We start from the raw sequence: 20,564 nt of genomic DNA on the forward strand, positions 1-20,564 counted from the left end.
CTGCTCCTCTGAAAACAGAGCTCGGGGGAGACGGCGCAACTTCATCAGCAGATTGAACCGCTCTTCTTCTCTTCTGCTCCCAGGAGGAAATACGAATTCAGACAACAACTGTTTTTGTTGATCCATATGAAGAGGCAGATGCCCAGGTGAGGATAGTTGGTTGGTTGGGTTTTTTGAAAGGTCAAAGCTCTTCTTTGGAGAACTTTGTAACTTAATGCCTTTTCTTTGAACGTGGGCAGCCCCCTGGCCCATATGCTTGCAAGCCAAGATTAAACAGTTGCCATTCAGCATCGCCAGGATCATCGCCACTCTTTGGCGGAGAGGTCTTGTAACTGAGTCAGGCACGGCTCCCAGTCCATCACGCTTCCAGTGGTTTCCTTTCCAAGTAACCCCAGTAGCTATGGGCAGCTGCCGGTGAGAAGAGAGGAGTCTTGTTATAATGGCTGCAGACAGCCTGTTTGTAGTGGCCCTTGAGCTCTGCCTCCTAAAGCCTGACCTGCAGTCATAGTGGTGCTGATTGCTGGTTTAGAGTGCTTTAAAGCTTCAAAGAATTGCAGACATTTTCTCCTCACTCTGGACTAGCTCTTGCAACAGATTGTACTCTTTGCTTCCCACAGGTTGCTGCAGAAAGAGAGAAAGTCCAGCTAGAAGAAGAAGCAGCCAAAACAAAAGTTGAGGTGGTCCCACCAAAGAAGGAGGTCCAGACTCCTAAAACTTACCGGCAGGGGATTGGAAAATACATTAACATGGCTGCAGCGTGAGTTCCCTGCCCATCTGATCTTTGCTGAGCGTTTTAGTTGCCTCTGCTGCTGGGTGCTGGCCCTGTCCAGTGCCATTGCTCAGACGTTTGGTTTGTGCCAGCAGGCTTTGCAAAGGCACCTTCATGCAGTCCTAACAGCCAAGAGTTCCCTCTACTTCTGTTTTTCAAGATTTCAGGTTAACTGAGCTTTCCTTTTCACACTAGAACATGGCCACGTTGGTCTTTAACAGTGTGTGCTGACTTCAGAACTGTAGATACATTTGCACGACTCAGAAGTCCTTGAGGAACTGTACTGTGTCGCTTCTGACACCATCTTTTGTTCTCTCCCTCTTCTGCAGCTGTTTCTGAAGGCCACAGTCCCACAGATGTTTCTCTTTTAGCAGCTTCTCTCCCGCACAAAGTAGTTGCCTTAAACCCGTATCAGTCTGCTGGTCTGGTGCCCTGTTCAGCCGCACAGACAGTGGTACCAGCACAACTGAAATGGCCGGAAAGGGGAGCAGGTTCCCAGGCTTGCCGTGGGAGCTCAGGGCGTCTGGCGAGTAGCTCCAGGGTGCCTGGCTGGTTGTACAGGCTGGTCCTAAAGCATCCTCTCCCAGACACCCTTTGTACACCCATTGGGACTGGCAGCATCGCCTGCCTTCCTGAGGACAGTACAGAATCCCACCTGAGTGGCAGCTTTGCATGAGTTTTGGATAAATTAAAATAAATGCCTTCCACTTTATTTTTTTGCAGACTTCTCTAAGAGCATTTGCAAAAATGCTCTTGTCTGTCTGCTGCATAAAGGCGTGTATTTATGCATACACAGATCTGGACAGCTGTTTAATCAGCTTGTATGAGCCTGCGTGACGTACAGGCATTTGCATAACTGTGAGAACAAAAATATGTTAGCCCATGTAGGTCAGTTTGGTGTGTCAGTTGAACGTTTCAGTTACAAAATATTGCCTGGCCCTTAAAATACTACGTTCAGCTTAAAATTGCTGCCATTCTGCACTGTATTTACAGAGGAAACCCAGGCAGCCTTCACAGCTCTCTGGAAAGGGCCAAGTAGTAGAGAAAGGACTCTTATTTCTTAGTCCTTCACTCGTTGCAGCCTGCCTTGAAATTAGGATTTCAGTCTGTAGCAGTGCTTTGGCAGGTTCTCGGTTCTCCCTGTCGGCTACTGGTATCTGACAATAAAACCACAGTACATGAGCTGGCCACATAGCGTTTCCGTGGGGCTGCAAACTCTGCTGCAGAGGGGCTGAGAATAGCAGAGACAACTGCAGCAGACTGTGCTCAAGAAACAGGAAAGGATCTGAAAAACTTGCCCAGCTGCTTTACACCTAATTCCCCACAAATCCTTTTGCTGCCACAAATGCAGGTGAGAAGGCGGGGAGAGAACTTGTGGCTCACGTTTTCATTGTGACTGTGCTAAAGAAAGTACAGCTGTTAAGTCTTCACTCTGGCCTGGAGAACTTGTTGGGTTTTGAACGCGTTCCTGGAAGTGTTCCAAGCCTGACCCAAACAATCTCCACAGACTGACACACTCTCCCTCTTTTTGGGGATGCCAAAGGCCCCCTTCCCCATCCCAGCTGCGGTCCCCGTGCTGGCACAGAGCTTGTACTCCTCTCTAACTGCTCAGGGCAGGCTGGCTCCAGCACCGCCCTTGCTGGGAGAGGAAGGGCATCCAGCTGCCCTGGTCCCATTGAACCGTAAATAGTCCCTGAGAGTTGTTTTCATTTTGGCCCCAGGAAGCGCAGTGTGGAAGACGACGGGCCCTCCACCAGCGCAGCTGCGAAGAAAGAGAAAAAGAGCACAGGCTTTGGGGACTTCAGCTCCTGGTAGCAGCGCGGGGAGCCTAGCACTGGAGCAGCACAGCAAGAAAGAAGAGGCGGCCTCCCACGTGTCCCCGAAGAGCCTGAAAGACAGTCTGTCCTGGGGAGGGAAGGCACCAGCCTGCCCTTCCACTGGGGAAGAAAACTGTTGCTTTGTTTAGGCTGGTTAATGTGGCTTTGTTTTCTAGAGAGCTGCGTTCCCCCCGCCGCATCTTCCTCGAAGGCCTTTTTGTTGTTGGTTTGCTAAGCGGGGAGCCGGCCGCCCGGCTCTGCTGGGGATTAGCTGGAGCCTTTCTCTGCGTGGCTGGCAGCGGACCAGGCAGAGCCCAGCCTTGCAGGACGCTACTTCAGTGAGCGGCTACGTTGGTGAAAGAGCTCCTTTTACAGGTAATCGTTTCCAGACGAGCCAAGTCTGCCAAATAAAGGAATGAATTAATGTGCTGGGGGAGCGCCTGCGCTGCTGTAGCGCTTTGTGGAGGGGAGGAGAGGGCTTCAGCCTGTCCTGCCCTTCCCTCCCAGCTGCCGTTTGCTAGTTCTCAGCAAGGACCAGTTCTGTCTCTTGCTCTTTGCGGAGCAGCTCCTGGCTAGACTGAGGCCTCGCTCACTCCAGAAAGAGCTCTCTCTGTACCCATTTAGGTCTCTGATGCCTGGGAAGCGTCAGGTCTGGTTGGGGAGCCTGGGGGAGCTGCACCACTTGTTCCTCCCAGTGCCTGGCCTTCCCTGAGCCACTGGGCAGCCAGAGGGGCCAGGATGCACCAGTTCAAACCTGCCCTCGAAGCCCAGAACTACAGCCTGGAGCAACTGAGCAGGAATAGAAACAATTTTTTTTTTTTAACCATCCCTAAAGCCTGCTCCTTGCAGGGAAACACACGCTGTACTCTGCCCTGACATCGGTCCTCCCCGTCATCGCGGAAAACCATATAATCTAGCTGACAGGCATCTCAGATATTTCCGTTGCATACCCACAAATTATTAGGAAGCTTAATAAAGGCCTTATGGGGTAAAGATGTACCAGCCTGTGAAGTTTTAATGTTTTAATCCAAAAACCTATGTGTGTTACCATCAATGAGACACAGCAGGCTAGATCCGGGACATTCCTTTTCAGTTCGTCTTAGGTGTTTTCAGATGGCAGAAATACCCTCCCTACCTCTCCACGTAGCTGAGGAGAGAGTTTTGTAACCAGCTTTGTAACAATACATTTATATTGGTGGTTTCATGTTTTAAGAGAAGATTCCCTTTATAAGAAATTGCTGTAAAAACTTTTGGTAAAATATTTTGCATTAAATGCATTTATTTTCTTTTGAGTGCTTGCCTTTCGCTGTTCAACTGTCACTTTCAGGATCGTGGCATTGCAAAGTTGATCGTCGTAAAGGAAGTGATTCATTCCTGCTTTTCAAGATGCTCCTAAGGAACTCTGGGATCTTTGCGGATGTGATTACATCTTCGCTAAATCATAGGAAGTTCAAACTAGCCTGAAAGAATAGTAGGGGGTTTTTGTTCTGCAGCGTTTTGCAGTGTATGAGTCTGAAGTAGCACGTGTTTGACTCTTGGAACAGGGGATATGATGGTACTTCCCTCAAGCCGAGTTTCTCGGGTCTTACTGAAACCTCTTGCTTCTCCTGGGCTGGCCTTTTCCTGATAAATTGCTATTGATCCCTTCTACCCAACTTCTGCTTCAGCCGCTTCTGAGTCGTCGGGTTCACAGTATTGCTAGCGCTGGAACAGGCAGTTTGATTAAATCCCTAAGAGTAAAATGCTTTTTTGTGCTAGATTAAAATGGAGATTGTTATGAAAGACGGGAGCTTTTGATTGCAAGGAAGGCAACAGAAGTGTGGCAAGGGCTCCTATTTCAGCCAGAGGCCTCGTTACAGGTTGATAGAAGGGGCAGTTCCCTCGCGCAGCAGCAGGCTGCAGAGAACTACCCGCTTCCCCGTTCTACGCCGGCTTTTTGGCAGCGCTCGCTGCGCTCCACGAGGGACGCTGCCCTGCGAAGCGCAGGCGGGACGGCAGCCCTTCCAAGCACTGCCTTTGCACCTCCCGCTTCATTTCAGTTTCCCACCATAACATCAGACGCACAAGAAAGAGCAATTTCCTGGCTTCTAGGAAGGGCCGAGTGCAACCCTTTTAGTTTTGTTCGAAGCAGGGGTGAGGGTCCTCAGCCTCCGTTCATCGCCCGACCTGCACCCGGCTCTCGGGCCCCAGGGCGCTGCCGTGGGGCGCGGAGGCCGTGTGCTGAGTCAGCAGCCGGGCTGGGGTCTGTGCCGAGAGCCTCGGCAGGGCAGCGGAGCCGGCGGTGCTCGGGCAGCCAGGCGCTGCTGCAAACTTTTGTTCTGAATTCCCACCTCTCTGCTCCCTCCCACTGTACTTCTTCATACATGGCCCTTTTTTTTCAACTTCAGCTTTTCTTCAGACCAACAAACCCACAGGGAGAATGTGACACAAGCTTTTCTCTACAGGATGAGTGAAAATGGTGAACTATACTGATAGGGCACAAGGCAGCGTGGCATAGCCCTCGTTTTTGAAATCCTGGCTCTTCACAGGGTGCTTAAAGAGTTTCCACTACCTGAGTCAGGAAAGGGGAGGAAGGAGGCGTTGCTGAAACTTTTTCTGCCCCTCTCATCGCTTGGTTCTCCAGCAAGGATGGTGTGTTAGGGGAATACCCAGACTAGCTCCTGCCGCGGCCAGAAGGATAGGCAGGAGTTGTGTACTACAGAAAGTCCCTCCTGGGAACCGCTGTGCTGTTTGTAAGCACGTTTTTACATTCTTTGACACTTTTCCAGTAAATACACTTAGAGAGAAAAGGTAGGATTTTAACCAAGGCTGAACTAGCTTTTGTCTGGCTTTGGCTAGAAAAGCACGAGCGCTCTCCCTTACTTTGCATTGCTCCAAACCCGAGTCATTGTGCTGAAAAGCAGAGGCACCGGGTGACCAGTAAATTCGCCATTTCCTGAGATCTGGCACGGCAGCCGCAAACACGCGAGCACAAAACACCCCCAAGGAGGCGGCGGCGTGCGGTGGGCTGGCAGCCGCGACCACTCGGAGACATGGGGCTTGCGGGAGACTCGGCTCTTCACCTCTGCTTTTCCTGGCGTGGCTGCAGCCTGGCCCCTCAAGGACCGTAGCAGTGTCTGTGTGGGAACGGCACTAACTGAATGGTTTTCAAGCTAAATAGCTTCAACCCTATTTCCATATCTACCAAGGGAAAAAGCCCAAAATATTGTTCGGTGTAATTTTGCCTGTTTCCCACTGGCTTGACTTGCTCCAGCCCACTTTTCCTGGAAGCGGGAGGTCATACAAGCAATTGCTCTGCTTCAGCATCGTGTGGTGGATTGTACTGGCACCCATCTCACACGGGGCTGTGAACTGAGAGTCCTGTGGGTCAGACTCTGTGTTTCAAGGTCTCCAAGAAAATCCTGTTTCTCCCTCCAGCTGCTTTCGCGGCGGGGACCAGGCAACGAGTGTTCCCCAGAGCCCAGGCCGCCCTCGGCCGTGAGGACGAGGGGCTCGGTGGGGTGGAGCAGAGGCACGTGCAGATTTCAGGCCAGCACGGCTTGGCTCGCTTCCCCTCTGTGCTAAATTTACTCCAATTTACTACTTTATACTGTGAATTAAAAACCACACAGCATACCTCTACCAGGTACCGCTGCAGGCAAAGGGCTGCCGTATCCTCTTGAGCCTGACCCGTGGGCACAGGGAAGGTGTTCAGGCCCTGGACCAGCTGCTGCTGGGATGCTGTTGGTACCAGAAGCGGGGCAGAGACGAACGGGCAGCGACAACCTGGCGGAGCCTGGGATGGTCGGTACGGCGGGGATGGGGGAAGGAAGGGCTGCTGGGTGTGCCGGGATGCCTCACTGGAGCCCGCGGGTTCAGCTCTCAGACCCTTTGATGCGGCTGCCGGACCCGCGGGGCGGTGGAGCTAAGGCAGGGGAGGTGAGGGAGGCGCCCGGGCTGCCTTACAGGGCACTCCCGCCTCGCAGGCCTGGGGACCTCGCCGGGCAGTCACAGAGGTGGTGCGTCCCTGCCCCAAGGCAGCTACCCACACTGGGAACCAAATACCTGACGGGATCCATTCTGCTCTCCAGGTCTTCCCTGGCCAATTCCTGGCAGTTTTTTGCAGATATTTCCCAACCCTTAGTGCCTCCATGTGCACCTGCGACGTGTGAGGGCTTCCCTGCCCAGGCGAGGGGCATTTGTGCCCCTGTTGGTCCCCTGGGCTTTGGCTCCATGTCCATGGCCTGAGCTTTGACGTGGTTTCTGTTCAGGAGCGGTGGTCAGCCACCCCTCGGCTGGCGGCAGAGTTGCCGGCAGAGAACAAGAATCCGCTCCTCAGGTCGTGGCGGGGCTCCTGCGGGCGCTGGGTGTCCCCCCAGCGAGCTGCCCGCCGGTGGCTCTGGGGCAGCTGCGCCGAAGGCAGCTTGTTGAAACCAAGGGCTCATGCTACGGCTTTGTGCCGCTGGTGTAGCAGGAAAAGCAGAAATAATAGCAGCAAAAGCTGCCGTTTATCTGCCCAATTCCCTTTGGGAGAGCCCGTAGGAAACCTGCGCGAGCAATGCCATGTCTGGCATGGCCGTGCAGTGTGGCTGCCTGGGAGATCCGCTCCGATTGATGCGGTTTGTGCCATCGGCACCGAGGCCTTAAGGACAGTGAGGTAAAGATTGCTTTAAAGCTATAGATACAGTTTAGGGTGGCTGCAGGTGTTGTGGTTGCCTGTGGATGGGCCTGCAGGGAAGGGCAGGGTTTTGGTTCAAAAGCAGCAGGTTTAACACTGCCTGCGCCAGTGCGTTGGGCTGGCCTGCGCTGCCCGAATCCTGCATTTAGGGCTGCAGTCCTAAGTGCAGTGAATCACGGCCAAGCCCTTCGAAGGAGCAGGAGGGAGGTCCAAGCACGCTGGAGCCGACGGGTGCCGCAGGGTCGGTGCCGCTGGCTCCCGGCTGTCGCACACTCAGCACTGGAGGGTGCCCAGGGCTCTCGCAGCCCCGCTGGGCATGGGCTGGTCAGCCCCCTTGGCCGGTGGCGGAGCCGCAGCCGTGGCCACGGCCACCTGCAGCCGGTGGGAGCAGCTGGCGGATAAACCCAGCGCTCAGACGCTGGGTTATAAGTATGACATATTTGTGGGATCCCCCCGCCACCCCGCAGCAGCGGTGTTTGGGAGGAACAGGATGCCGGAAACCTTGTGCCAGGAAGCAGCTTTTATGAGCAAAGGAGGGGATTTGCCAAACATCCCCCCAGGTTTCAACACTGTTTGCTTTGGAGAAGGCAAACAAACTAAATCAGACTGCACAGGAAGGAGGTGGGCAGCTGCCTGCCCCGGCCGGCAACGGGTTACACCGCACGGCGCGGCCAGGGATTTCTCGCTTCCTCTCTTTCTTTGGAAAGAGAATTTGTTACCATGGCCGTGGCAGAAGGTTTAACCACCCTGTGCCCTGACTGCGGGGAAGGGCCTGGAGCCAAGGCTGTGCTCAGTGTGTGGGGAGCACAGCCCCTCCGCTCCGGGACACCCACCTCCACAGCAGCGACATCCAACCCCATGGGCTCAGACCAGCGTGTGCCCATCCCTGCCACCCACAGGGACCAGGACCCCCGCTGCAGTGCAAGGCTTGTGACCAGGCTGTGGTGCTGAGGGGGGACGACGGGGTGGCATCACCCCCTGCTGCCCTGCCACGCAGCCACCCGCGTCCACGCGCCCATCCCACACGCCACTTTCGCTCGCGGATCTGGCACAAACAGCCAGCCGTGGGTTTGCTTCTTGGGCCTTGACCCCTGCAGCAGAAAACGCCTCTAAAAAAGCAAAAGGAGCTCAATCGGAGAGGAGAGAGGCTCCCAGTGGCGTCAGCCCCTTCCCCACTCCCACAGCCCCCACCTCCCGCACATCCCTTGGGCAGCCCAGGCGGGTTTTGGGAGGCTCCAGCCGTGGCTACCGGTGCCCAGCGAGCAGCAGCTGTGGCCACGCAGTGTCGTGGCTGACTGCAGTGCGTGTCCCCCACGCTGGACACCTTCGCTGGGAGGCAGCGGTAGCTGATGCGCCGCGTTGGGGCGACGGCCACGGCGCAGCTGGTCACAGCCGAGAGTGCGCGTGAACGTGTGCGTAGGGATTTTTAAACACAGGCACATTGTGACCGCGCGCCGGGGCACCCCATGGCCCTGGGAGGGATGTCCCCACTGGAGGGACATGCAGCCATTTGGGATGAACGCCAGGGTGGCTCTGAAAAGCAGCTCCTCAGTGCTGCCTGGAGCTGGTGGCGGTGGGACCGTGCGGGGAGAGCTGAGCCCGGGGGGCACCCTGCAGCGAAGCCTCTGTGGAGCTGGCGGGGCCTGGCACCACTTTGCTGCAAAGCCTGAACCCCACTGAACTCGGCACCCGCGCATCGCTGCCGCGTTAGTGCGGGGCACGGCGGGCTGCTGTGTGGCGGGGGGCTGCGGGGGCTGTGCACGGCACCTCGGCGAGGCCGGCACTGACTCACCCTCCGCTGAGCTCAGGCGCTGCGGCCCGGTGACTTCATCTGCTGGAAATAGCAACTGAGGAGGAACCGTCTCTCTGTCACCACCATACTCGTATAGACACACAGGCGCTCGCCCCTGCCCGCGCCCCTGCCTGCGCCCCTGCCTGCGCCCCTGCCCGCGCCCCAGCCCCAGCCACGGGAGCTGGTTGAGCCCCAAGGCAGGAGCAGCCCTCCGGTGTCATCCCCAGCCCGGACACATGCTGGAGCTGCTCCGGGTGGGATGGGGCCCTGCGGCTGCAGGGGGCCGATGGCATTTGGCAGCCGAGGTGCTGCTGGCCCCCTGAAGGACAGTGCAGGATGCTGCTGCAGGAGTCGGTGAAGTCAAAGGGTTTCAAGGCCAGCGAGATCACGGCTTGATCCACCCACCTGCTCGTACAGCACAGACGGTACAATTTACACTCAAGCCAATAATGTCTTCTTGGCTAAAATGTGGCTTCCAGAAAGGCACCGGGCTCTCTGCAAAGGCTTCAAGGGAAAATTAATCCCGCGGTTCCCCTGGTAGCAAAGCAAAGCCATGGCAGCAGCCTGCAGTGACTGCAGCAGATAACGCGCCCCTCCGCCTCCTCCCCGCTGGCGCAGGGCTCTTGCTCTTATCACAGGCGAGCAGAGCTGTCCTGGGGTTTGTACAGGCAAAGCACTGCCAGGGCTGCTCACGACGACCCCCCAACAGCTGAGCTGTGGGTCTGCCCCAAAGGCCACGGGTGTTTGAGCTTCCACGGGGGCCCCTGTGGGTCTCCATCCAGGTCTTTCCTAAGGGGCAGCGCCGGGACAGGGCTCATGGAGCTGGGGCAGAGGGCTGATGGGGGCACGTGGCAGGTGTCCTACAGCTGTCCGTCCCCACATCCAGGACAGGGCTGTGCCACCTGCCTTGATGGTTCTGCTGTGGGCGTGCAGGAGGACACATACGGGCATGGCAGGTGCCCATCCGTCTGTCATGTGGGGTGGGAGCAAGAGGTTTGCAAAGTCCTGGGCTGCTGCAATGCCAGCGCCAGCTTTGCTCCTGCCAGTTGCTGTTTAAAGGTCAGCGGGGCTGAGGCAAGAGAGCTCGGCGCTCGCCGCCACTCGCCCCACATGTACTTGTTAGTCCAGGTTTGCTTTCAAAAAAGGAAAGAAAACCAACCACCTCTCCCAGACCGGGGCTCTTCCCATGTCACGGGCCTGGGGGCTGCATGTCTATGGGGTTTTCTTCTCTGCACAGTTCCAGGCCGGTCGCTTTGGCATTTTCCAGAGCTGGGAAGTGGCGGGACATGATGCCTTGCTGGCTGCGCGGGATGGGGCCCTGGGCTGGCTGCGCGGGATGGGGCCCTGGGCCGGCTGCGCGGGATGGGGCCCGCTGAGCAGCCCTTCACTGGCTGCTGCGGGACGGGCTGGCAGGAGCTGCCGCTGCCAGCATGATGCCTTAACCGTGGTGGGAAAAAAGCCTCCCAAGCCCCACATCCCCAGGCTGGGGCGTGTCTGTGGCAAGGGGCCAGCACCTGCCCCCCCTCCCCAGCATTGCTGGGAAGCTCTGGGGAGTGAAGTGTCCCTCCAGGCAGGTTTGGTCCCCGAGGGTGTTGTGATGGGCAGTGCGGGCACAGGGGGCTCCAGGAAGGGCTGAGGTCAATCGATCTGCCCAAGGGAGGTGGGAGCGGTGGGGATCGGGGCTGTACCCATGGGGCTGTGCACGGGGCAGCTTCCCAGGACCCTCTGTGGTTTCTGACGTCACGGAGAGGCCAAATCTTCCCTTTTACACAGAAAAAAAGGCTCATCTGCAATCACAGCAAGCTGTATTTGACAGCTTGTAACTTAATGGCTTTTAAAAAATAGCCATAGCCTGTTTTAAATGCTGGGCGAGGTCTCCTCTACCCTTCCCTCTTGAAAGCCTTCCAAGCTCTCACTTTTCTGATATTGGATACTTTCTCTAATCTTTGGCCTTCATTTATTAATGGCTAATTATATATATTCACTTTTGTGCCAACATTGTCCTTTAGCTTGAATAGCTTTTTTCCCTCCCCAGTGCTTGCATCCCAGTGCTATTTATAGGCAGCAATTGCATCCCCCCACAGCCGCTGTTTTGCTTGGCTACGCAGGCTGCGTGCCTTCAGCCTCCTCAGAAGGGCCCCGTCACCCTCCTGCCTCTCTCAGCATCCCTTCCTCGAGCAGAGGGGGTTCAGACGGGCCCCAGCCGATGCCTGGGCCTGGCAGAAACCAGGCAGGAGGCAGCGCTGGCCGCGATGCTTTGGGGCAGAAAGCCGGGGACTGAGCTGCGTGCCTCTGGAGAATCCCATGGCGTTAGTTTTTAGGCATCCCACGGGCATCCCATTTTTTAGCCAAAGACAGAGACCGCTCCAGGCTCCTTTTTGCCTTCCCTGTCCCTCCTACCCCTTTTCTCTGGGGGAGAGTGAGCGCCAGCAGCATGGCCCACCAAGGCAGCGTGGGGAGCCGTGTGATTTCTATCTGCACTTTCATCCTGGGATGAAAGGGATGATAGAAAACATTTGTTTTTATGATAAAAGCAATTGACCCTGGAGGAATCCGCCTCCCCAGGGTGGCCTGCAGCAAATCATGGAGATAAGGCACCGACACGCAGCAAACACCAAGTGCTTCCAAGCCTCTGAGCAGCTGCAGAGCAAATCCCTTCCCACGTGGAAGGAGACCTGCACTGGGTCTCTACGGCTGCTCCAGTGCCTGAACAACGCGCCCGGTGACGATTTTAGTGGATTTTGTTGAGGCCAGGAGGATCTGCAGAGAAGGACACTGTTTTGTTTTGTTTTTTAATAAATGACCAGATTTTTTTTATTACAGACATCTTTGCCACAGATCTCAGCTGAGCTTTTAATAGATGGGTTCCTCGCCAGCGGCAATTGCAAATTGATTGCAGCAGAAATGGCAAGTGAAGACAAATATAGTGCAGGCTGCCTGCAGGGAGAGCGCACGGAGGAAACTTTGGATGCTATTTTTGGTTCTTTGTCTCCACCGCTTACAGCATTTCTAGTCTTTGCTTCTCCTTAAAAACATGTTTGGGGTTGGGAATTATTTTTTCGGGGGGGGGGTGGGGGAAGGTTTGTTTGGTTTTGGTTTTTGTTAAAAAAATTCCCTTCTCCTGCGAAAGGGCCATGTGCTGTGTGCACGCTCAGCTCTGCAGAGCTGGTGGGTGCCGTGGCCCCAGCCGGTGCAGCGGGAGGGTGAAGGTGTGCTGGCTGGCGATGCTGCCTCCATCCCCTCTGCTGGGACCAGAACTGGGGCCATTCTCTCCCAGGGACAGCGCGGGGGCCAGCGCAGAGCCAGACCCTGCTTTCACCCCGATCCGTGGGAACTTCGCAGGGGGTACAGGAAAGTTCAGCGCCCTCACTAATAAAAAAAGGAAACTCTCCCACGCCACTGAGCCGATGCCGCTCCACAGGGCCCGGCAGCAGCAGCCCCAGCCCCGCCGCGAGCTCCACCGCTCAGCACCAATGCACTGAGTTTTGCTCGGTGCCAGCCAGCGCCAGGAGCTGCAGTGCCCGGGCGCTCCTGAAACATGGTGGGACCCAGCTGGGTGCTGCAGGCGAAGCGCTCGCCCTGGAGGGGAGCAGCCTCAGGCTGCAAAGTCATGAAGTCCAGGCGTGACTGAGAGTGCGTTGCTGGAGCCCAGCTGCGGGGAGACGGGGAGGGGAGCCCTGGGAGGCACTCAGGTTACTTGGCAGAGCAGAAAAACACTGAGTTGTGGCCGTGCTTGGGCAGCCACGGCTTGGTGACACTGCAGTGATGCTAAAGGCTTTATGGCACTGGTGCCCTAAACTTCTCGGCCCCAGGGGACGATCCGGGATGCGGTGGCAGATTGAGGCGCATCCCCAGGACGATCAGCCCCCGGTGCAGAGGTGTCTCGCTGACATGTGTGTCCGTGGGTGTGAGAGACGAGGCTGCAGTTATAAATAAAGGAGCAGGAACGCTAATAAAAGTGACAAACAAGAACGGGGAAAATCTGAGTTTAACCACAAAATGGAGAAATAAAAGCAGCTCACAGCAGGGCTGGCCGTGACCACAGGAGCCTCGGTCCTGCACTTTCTGTGTCCGCCTGGAAACCCACGATGTTTGCAGCAGCTGCTCCGGGTGGGACCATCACTTTCTCTGAGGATATGGCAGTGTTTTGGACCGTGGGATAGAGTTTGTGTTTGCCTCAGTGGGAGGCTTCTTGGTATGAGAAGCCCCAGATGCTCTTCTGCTGTGTTATTACACATCCACGTTTGTGCAGACCCCATTTTGCCTTGATTTCATCAAGCTGCAATCTGGCGTTCACAAAAAATCCCTTTGTTTCCCATCTTTGCCTCTAAATAACGTTAAAGGCCCAGCTCCACCAGAGTGCTGGGTGATGTTGGAGTTAAAAAAAAGATAACAAAAATGGGAAAACTAAATTGCTCGCCAGTGGCTCATTGAGCTTTCTAGCAGAGGGCACCTGTGGCCCTTTCGTACCCGGCCAGGCTGATATTGCATGTCCAGCACAGTGCAGGGCTCGCATCCAGCAGCTCAGTATCGCCCACCCCAGGGCAGGCTGCAGCTGCTGAACACCCCCTGGAAAGAAAGAAAGAAGACAAACCAAACAAACCCCAAACCCATTTAAAAAAAACCTTTTTAAAGTGTTTGTTTTTTTTTTTAAGGCAGACACTAACACCCACACATGCCCTCTGCTTGGCATTCCCCAGCTGGGAAGGTTTCCAGCTGGCCTTGCCATGGCTGGTATGTGCAGATGTACCAGGGAGGAGCACAGCAGCGCTTGGGAGCAAGCCAAGGTGTTTGGTGCAACATGCATCTGCCCGGCACCAGCACAGCACCTCTACGGGACGAGGCTGCAGGGGATCCCATGGCTTATGGGTCTGGGGCCACAACGGCAGCGGGGGCAGCACGCATCAGCTCGGTCCCCCCCGGGGAGGTTATTTCGCAAGAAAAGTCAGCTTGTGGAGGAGGTTTTTATGGCTGGGGATCAAAGCCCTTGGCGCCTGCCCAGATTCCCAGTATTTAGCTGTTGCACAGCCCGGCGTTTGCAGCAGGGTTTGTGGGCCAGCGCCGCGGCGGGGAGGGCGGGAAGCCCAGGGCTTGTGCGTGGCGGAAGGCTCGGCCATGCCAGCGCCGGGATGCTGGGGTCAGCCTGCTCGCCTCCCCCACGGCTGCTCCCACCAACATGGCACCCTGGCCGGCACAGAAATGGGGGTCAAGCCCTGTGGCCGCTTCCAGGAGGGCAGGGGGAGCTGGGGCTGCTGGGGAAGGGGCTGGCAGCGAATGGGACTCCTGAGCTTCAGTGGTCAAAAGGCTGCGGCTTTTTCTTGCCAGAGACGGAGGCTTCATGTCCAGGTCCTGCGAGCATCCCGGCTAGCGGGAGCGTGGTCCTTCCCTGCCCCGATTTGGGCAATGCCAGCCTCACCCAGGGAGGTAGTTGTGCTTTCTCCATCCTGCTCCATCTCCACCAGTCCTGGGCTGTCTCTTGGTCTCCATCATTCCCAGGTCCTCAGCTGAATAAGCTCCGTTTCGGTTGTGCTTTATGGCCACAGACCCTGCGGAGCTCTGCAAGGAGGCATCCAGAGACACAAGAAAGGCATTAACTAACTTTTACAGCTTTGATTATTTAAGAGCATATATTTACATAGTGAATAACCTGGAGGGTCACATTTTAAGACACTGTTGTATTCCCCCCCCATAAGGCTACCTGTGCTTATTCATGCCAGGTCTGTGGGGGTGCTGGGCGGCAGTGGCCGCGGGGTGGGGACGGCCGGGGCAGCGCTCGGCTCCCTCGCCAGCTCTGCACCCCGTGCAAACAAGGAAACTGATTAACACAAACCAACCCCTCCTCACCAGTGCTGAGTCAAACTTTCCCAGCTCCTCCTCTTCCTCCTCTGCCCATCGTGGCAGGGCTTTTCCCAGGTCTGGTCTTGCAGGGGTGCAGTAGGTTGCCCCCCTGCCCCCCCCCCAGCCAACACCCTCATCCTGTGGGACTAGAAAGGCTGGGAACCATCTTCTTACTTCCAAAATAAATGCATTATTGGAAAATTCCCATCCTGAACCACTGGCCTATAAGCCCTATCTGTCTGCGTTGTGTTTTTGCATTTCATCCAGCTGCATTTCCATACCCAGCTACTGGGGGGTGTCAGCTGTCACCGCCCAGTGCCTGCAAAGGCCCGGGTGTCACCTGCCGTCCCCATCACCGTCCGGGGCCGGGGGAGCATGGCTCGCTCACACCATCGCTAATCCCTGGCTGTGTCGCTGCCAGACACTTTGTCAGCAGACATTGGGCTGCCAGGAAACCAGGCTGGCACTTGCTACAGAAAAGGGTAGAAAACTGCCGGTTATGGGGCTGGGAGCTGTTCCTGCTGTATTATTATTGGCAACTTCTGTTATAGGAGGGGGGAAAAAAATCTCAAAATTAAGAATATGTAAAGAGCAACATGTGGTTTTTTGCTCCGCCCAGCTCAGCTGTTGAGAATAAATCACTGGGTTGGGTTTTTTTCCCACAAACACTCGGTGCGGCTGGGGAAATCTGCCGGGAGCTGGAGCGCTCAGATCAGGGCTGCCCTGCCAGGTGACGATTACAGCCTGTCCCGGGGACGGCGAGCGGGGAACGGGGCCAAGAGTGGCTTCGGAGGTGTCTCACGCCCAGGAGCGAGATTACAGGCTCCAGGGTCAGCAAATCCCTCTCGTGCTCCGGGCGGCACCTGAAACCTTTCCAGGAAGGAAACCACCCGGCTGAGCGCCGCTGCGCCTGGCCAAGGAGGCTCCGGCACCCCTGCGGGGAGATGGCAGATGCTCAGGGAGAATTAACTGGTCGATACGCAGCATTTCTACTCAGCGCTGAAATGAAGGGTCTTGGCTCCCGGCCATGGCCACGTCCGCCAGCCCCAGGGCTGCGGTGCTTAGAGGTGGACCCAACACCCCCGCTCTGACTCCCGGCCTCCTGCCTGGAGATGTGCAGCGGCAAGACAAACATCTTCACGGTTCGTGACCTCCCCATAAAAGCACAGATTGCAATTTGTAGTGTGCCTGTCTTAAAAAAAACACAAAACAACAAACCAAGTGTCAGAAGAGTAGGTTAAACGGCCAGTTCAGCGAAGCACCTGCGTTGTATTGCAGCAGTTAATCCATAACAGAACAAGTTACATGTTGCTAGAGCTTGGCCTGAATTTTTTTATTATTATTTTTATTTTTTATTTAGCATGAGTGTGTTTTTTCCAAGGGTGAAGGCTTGCGAGCACCGTGCTCGCAGTGGCAGGGCTGCTCACTCTGTCGAGGAATTGGTGCCAGCCCAAGCCTCGTTCAGCGCAGGGCAGGCTCCGCCGGCTCGGCACCCCTGCCACGCTTTCATCTTCCATTAAAATCAAGCCTGTAGCACTACGAGGCCGCAGGGAGCAACAGTGAAGGCAAACCAGGTGCCGCTCAGCGTTCGCACCAGGGAGACGTCGTCCGGGGCGGTGGCAGGGTGCTGAGCGATGGGGAGCGGGGGGGCTCCCCTCAGGGCCGTGTCCCTGCACGGCAAGTGGCTTCAGCATCGGTCCCGTAACCTGCCCACATCGAGGCAGGGCCCTGGCCGCACCCGCCGCCCCGGCAGGGCTGCAGGCAGTGCAGGCACAGACCTTTTCAGCCAGGTTTTAGGCAGCGCTGGAGCCAGGCGGTGCTCACGGCAGCCAGAGTTCCCTCAGAGGGCAGCACCCACTTCTGCTTCTCGGTCCAGTGCCTCAGGGGATCAAACTTTCATGCTGCTTGGCTTCGTGTAAAAATGGGAAAATGAGGGAAAAATGGGGAAGAGGGGTAACAACCAGCCCTACTGATATTGCTGCCGGCTGCCGGCGCCCGGGAAGCCCAGCTGGGCCAGCCCAGGGGCAGATTTCCCCAACTCTTGATGCTGGCGATGCTTGCACACACCGGCTGCTGCCCTCACCTCTCGTCCGTAATTCGAATTAGCGACCCACTGCGTGGCTCAGAGGAGATAAACTTGTTTTTCAGAGCTGACATCCACAGATATCAGAGAAGTTTCCGTAAAGTGCTTCACACCGACAGTGCTGGGCAAAGCCCCAGCTCTTGTTACCAGTCTTGGGATTCTCGAGTGGCAAAACTGCAGCGTGTTAATGCTCACCAAGAGGCGCAAGAAGAGCAGCTCGCACGGTCAGAGGGCTCGGACGCTGCTCCTCGGACCAGCCAGGCTCCCTCCCCGACAGCCGCAGGCACCAAAGCAGCAGCTTCCCTCGGAAAGGGGTCATGTCGCAGCCAGCAAAGTCAGGCCATGGTATTGCTGGACACCAGTGGCTCACAAAGCCAGTAACTGCTCCGGGCTGTCAGGCTTTGCCTGGTTGTGGCATAGCATAAAGGGAGAAAGAGGCAAAGAGAGGAAAGGGAAAAAATGGAAAAGGGGGAAAGAAAAAAGAGAGAAGAGAGGAAAAAAGGCAAAGAGAAAAGAAAAGCCAAGAGATGCAAAGGAAAGCAATGGCCAGGGCGTGCTGCTGCACGGTCGGAGATGCATTTAGGGCCGGAGAAAGGCTGTGAGGGCTCCCACCCCCCTGCAGAAGGACGGCTGGGCACGCTGCCCTCTTCCCATCGCTGCAGCCACATCTCAGGTTATGTTCATTGCACCGAAATAATTTGTCTTCCAAGGCCTCTAGCACCCCACAGCCCCAGCGCAGTGCCTGGCAGCTTGCGCCCCTGGGCTGGGGCTGGTTTGCAGTGGGAGCTCCCAACGCCTTCACCTGCCACCCTGGGCCGCCCGCGCCAAGGCGGGCAGTGGAGGAGCTGTGCCCAGGCGCTGCCGGACACAGGCAGGGCGACCCTGGGGGCTCCAGCGGCCGGACACAGCTCAAACACCCCGCTGTGCACGCAGGCTGTGTCCCTCTGCACTGTTGCAAAGGGATGCTTTGCCTCGATAGCTCAAATGGAAAAAAAACCCAAAGATTAAAAAACACCCCCCACCCTCTGGCACAGCTGCGAACACTTTGTCACGCAAACCGCCGTGTAATAGTCCCTGCTGTGTTGATTTAACAAGCCCTGTGGACTGGGTTTCTGCTTGCCAACAGGCTGCTGGATTTCTAGGAAACCAAGGGACGGGGCAGGTAGTTTTGCCACGAGTTTGTGGCCTGATGTGATCGGGTGCTGCGTGGTGGACAAGGACCACCATCGTCAGCCGCCCCGTGCTGTGCTGGGCAGGGAGCAAAAGCCCATGATCAGATGAAACTGCTGCTGCCGAGGCGAGAAACGCGCGAGACTTCCACACCCAGAGCCCCGAGAGGCAAAATGAGTCACCACCCCGTGCCGGCAGCATCCAGCACCCGGGACACGCAGGCCCCGCGCCCCTGTGGGGTCTTCTCAGGACAGGGGTGGGCAGCTGAGCGAGGTGGGGCTCTCGTTTTGGCTATGCTGTGCAGGGCTCCAGCCAGCAGGACCCACGGCGTGGGGCAAGAGCACGATGCCAGCCCCACACCTGCCCTGCTTGGGGCCCTGCATCAACCTTCGGATAACATTTTTCTCCCCTTCCAATGCTCCTGTGTGCAGCCCAGAGCTGGACAGGCTTTGGGACAGGACAGGGCACGGGTCGCTGCTGGGAGATGGGGCACAGAACCAGCCAGATGCGCAGCGGAGAGCATGGGGAAGCAGCAGGGGCTTTGGGCTTCACAGGGCGTGGGAGACTTCTTGAGTGTTGGATAAATGATGTTAATGAGCGGAGAGGGATGGGGAAAAGGAACAGCAAAACGAGGCTAAAATATATGGACAAACATCAGCAGCGCAGCACAAAAGCAAAACCCCAGGGGAGGCAGCTGATGCAGTTGTGGTGTGAGCACAGCTGGGTGCTGGCTGAGGGCTGATGGGGTGCAGAGCCTGCTGCAGTCTTTGCTGACAGGCCACCAGCTGCAGGACGGGCTGCTCCGGACCCCTTGGCCCCCGGGAGCTCACCCTCACGGGGGGGAACCGCTGCCACCAAAGTGGCCCCCCCATGCACGCACATGCGCACATGGGCCCCGGCAGATAAACAGCAAGCTCAGTAAAACCCCGAGTTCAAGACCTTGGAGCCTCTTGGGAGGAACATGCAAAATAAAGAAACAAAACACACTGTATTTATCGTCTTCCCCATGAACGTGTGCTGCAGATGGGTTGCTGCAGCATGCACAGCTGCGCGCGGGGCCGGCAAGGGAGAGGAGGCTGGGAGGCGGCAGCGGCTTTTCCTGGAGAGGTTTGGTTATCCAGGGTGCTCACATGTCTCAATTAATTTCCCAAGGTTTATTAAACTTCCCCCCCCCCCCCCCGTGTTTGGTGTGAGGGAGGTGTCTCTGTGCAGCATGCTGCTGCTCACCACCATGGTCTCGGTGCACGGTGCCTTTAAACTTTCTTACTAGTTCCTGCAAACTCAGGGCTGGTGGTGCTGCTTAAAATGGCTTTGCAGAGTAGGACATGCAAGCAGAATGACAAGCCCTGGGACATGGGAAGCACTGCCCACCAGCCTGAGCTCCCCGCTGTCCCCCGCCGCTGCACCCTCGCCCAGGTGGGCAGGGACACCCGGCTGCGCGGCACGGCCGTACAGGAACCACCGAGGCACATCCCCAGCTGGGGCTCAGCTGCGGCATCCTCCGACAAGAGAAGCCAAGACACTGCGGAGTCCCAGGACAGCCCCCTGTCACTGTGCCCCCGCAGCATCCTCCAGCAGAGCCCCTTTGGGAGCCTGTCTCTCTCCAACCAGAGCCTCAACAGCTAAATACCAGCCTGGGATGCAGGGAGCCTCTTAAAGCTCCTTCAGCAGGAGGAGATTTAACAGCCCATTGCCTCACTAGTACTGCCTGCTTGTGTACAGCCACGCACGAGGATGCGGACGCGCTTTGTGAGTGATACGTTTAGATAGTGCCTTCTGCCAGAGAGATCCCCATTAATGCTGCAAATATCACATCCTTGCGTGCAAGCTACCCATATCAGTCCGATCACCCTGCCTCTGCAGTACATTGGGTCCTCCAAGGCAGGCAGAAGCAGCCAGGGAAAGGTGGGCAAGAGGCAGATACAATTGCCCCAGCATGACTTTAGCCAAGGTACGGGGGCAAACCCTCTGCTCCTGTGAAGCTGCCCAGAAAGCTTTGACTGTTGCACGTGTTCAGGCCGTGTCTATCTAATCTGAAAGCGATCAGAGAGCACCAGCTATTGCATTTGTCTCCAGAAAAGCAGAGGTTGCTTTCAGTCCTCAGAAAAATATCGTTAGGAGCGGGCGTTGCGTTGTATTTCTACACCAACAAGCCTTTGGTAACGTCCAGTGCTCACAGGTAAGGTGCGGCCAGGTCATGGCATCAACTGCTCTCAGATCTGTCTCACAAAATATTTGCAGCTATTTCTGCCCAGGCAAGCGTTGCCATCAGTCCCCTGACCCAGTAAATGCTGTAACCGAGAGGGGTTTCTAATAAAGGCCTGGGAACTGCAGCATATTACAGTACGGACAGCTTTGCTGGATTAGAAACCTGATTAACGGCCTCGGGGGAGATTAGAAATTGCTATTTTGAGAGGGAGTTTCATAGCAGGCTCCGT

The 20,564-nt window shown here is 56.5% G+C and overlaps 1 protein-coding gene and 1 long non-coding RNA gene across 2 annotated transcripts in view; one reads left to right on the forward strand and one right to left on the reverse strand.

The window, feature by feature from the left end:
• PPIL2 (peptidylprolyl isomerase like 2) overlaps positions 1–3,878 on the forward strand; it is a 73,767-nt gene extending 69,889 nt beyond the window's left edge. Inside the window, exons 18-20 of the mRNA XM_075110865.1 lie at positions 84–146; positions 618–757; positions 2,491–3,878. Of these exons, the coding sequence (XP_074966966.1) occupies positions 84–146; positions 618–757; positions 2,491–2,584 (297 nt within the window). The 3' untranslated portion in view covers positions 2,585–3,878. The remainder of the gene's footprint in view (positions 1–83; positions 147–617; positions 758–2,490) is intronic.
• A 9,766-nt stretch (positions 3,879–13,644) lies between these two features.
• Positions 13,645–15,017, reverse strand: LOC142064832 (uncharacterized). The gene is made up of 2 exons (XR_012663217.1): positions 14,734–15,017; positions 13,645–14,591 (listed from the first exon to the last, which is right to left on the reverse strand). It is a non-coding gene; the product is annotated as an uncharacterized LOC142064832 (long non-coding RNA).
• Positions 15,018–20,564: the final 5,547 nt, after the last annotated feature.

The sequence above is a fragment of the Phalacrocorax aristotelis genome, chromosome 15, assembly GCF_949628215.1.
Source record: "Phalacrocorax aristotelis chromosome 15, bGulAri2.1, whole genome shotgun sequence".
In the NCBI taxonomy this organism is placed as follows: Eukaryota; Metazoa; Chordata; class Aves; order Suliformes; family Phalacrocoracidae; genus Phalacrocorax; species Phalacrocorax aristotelis.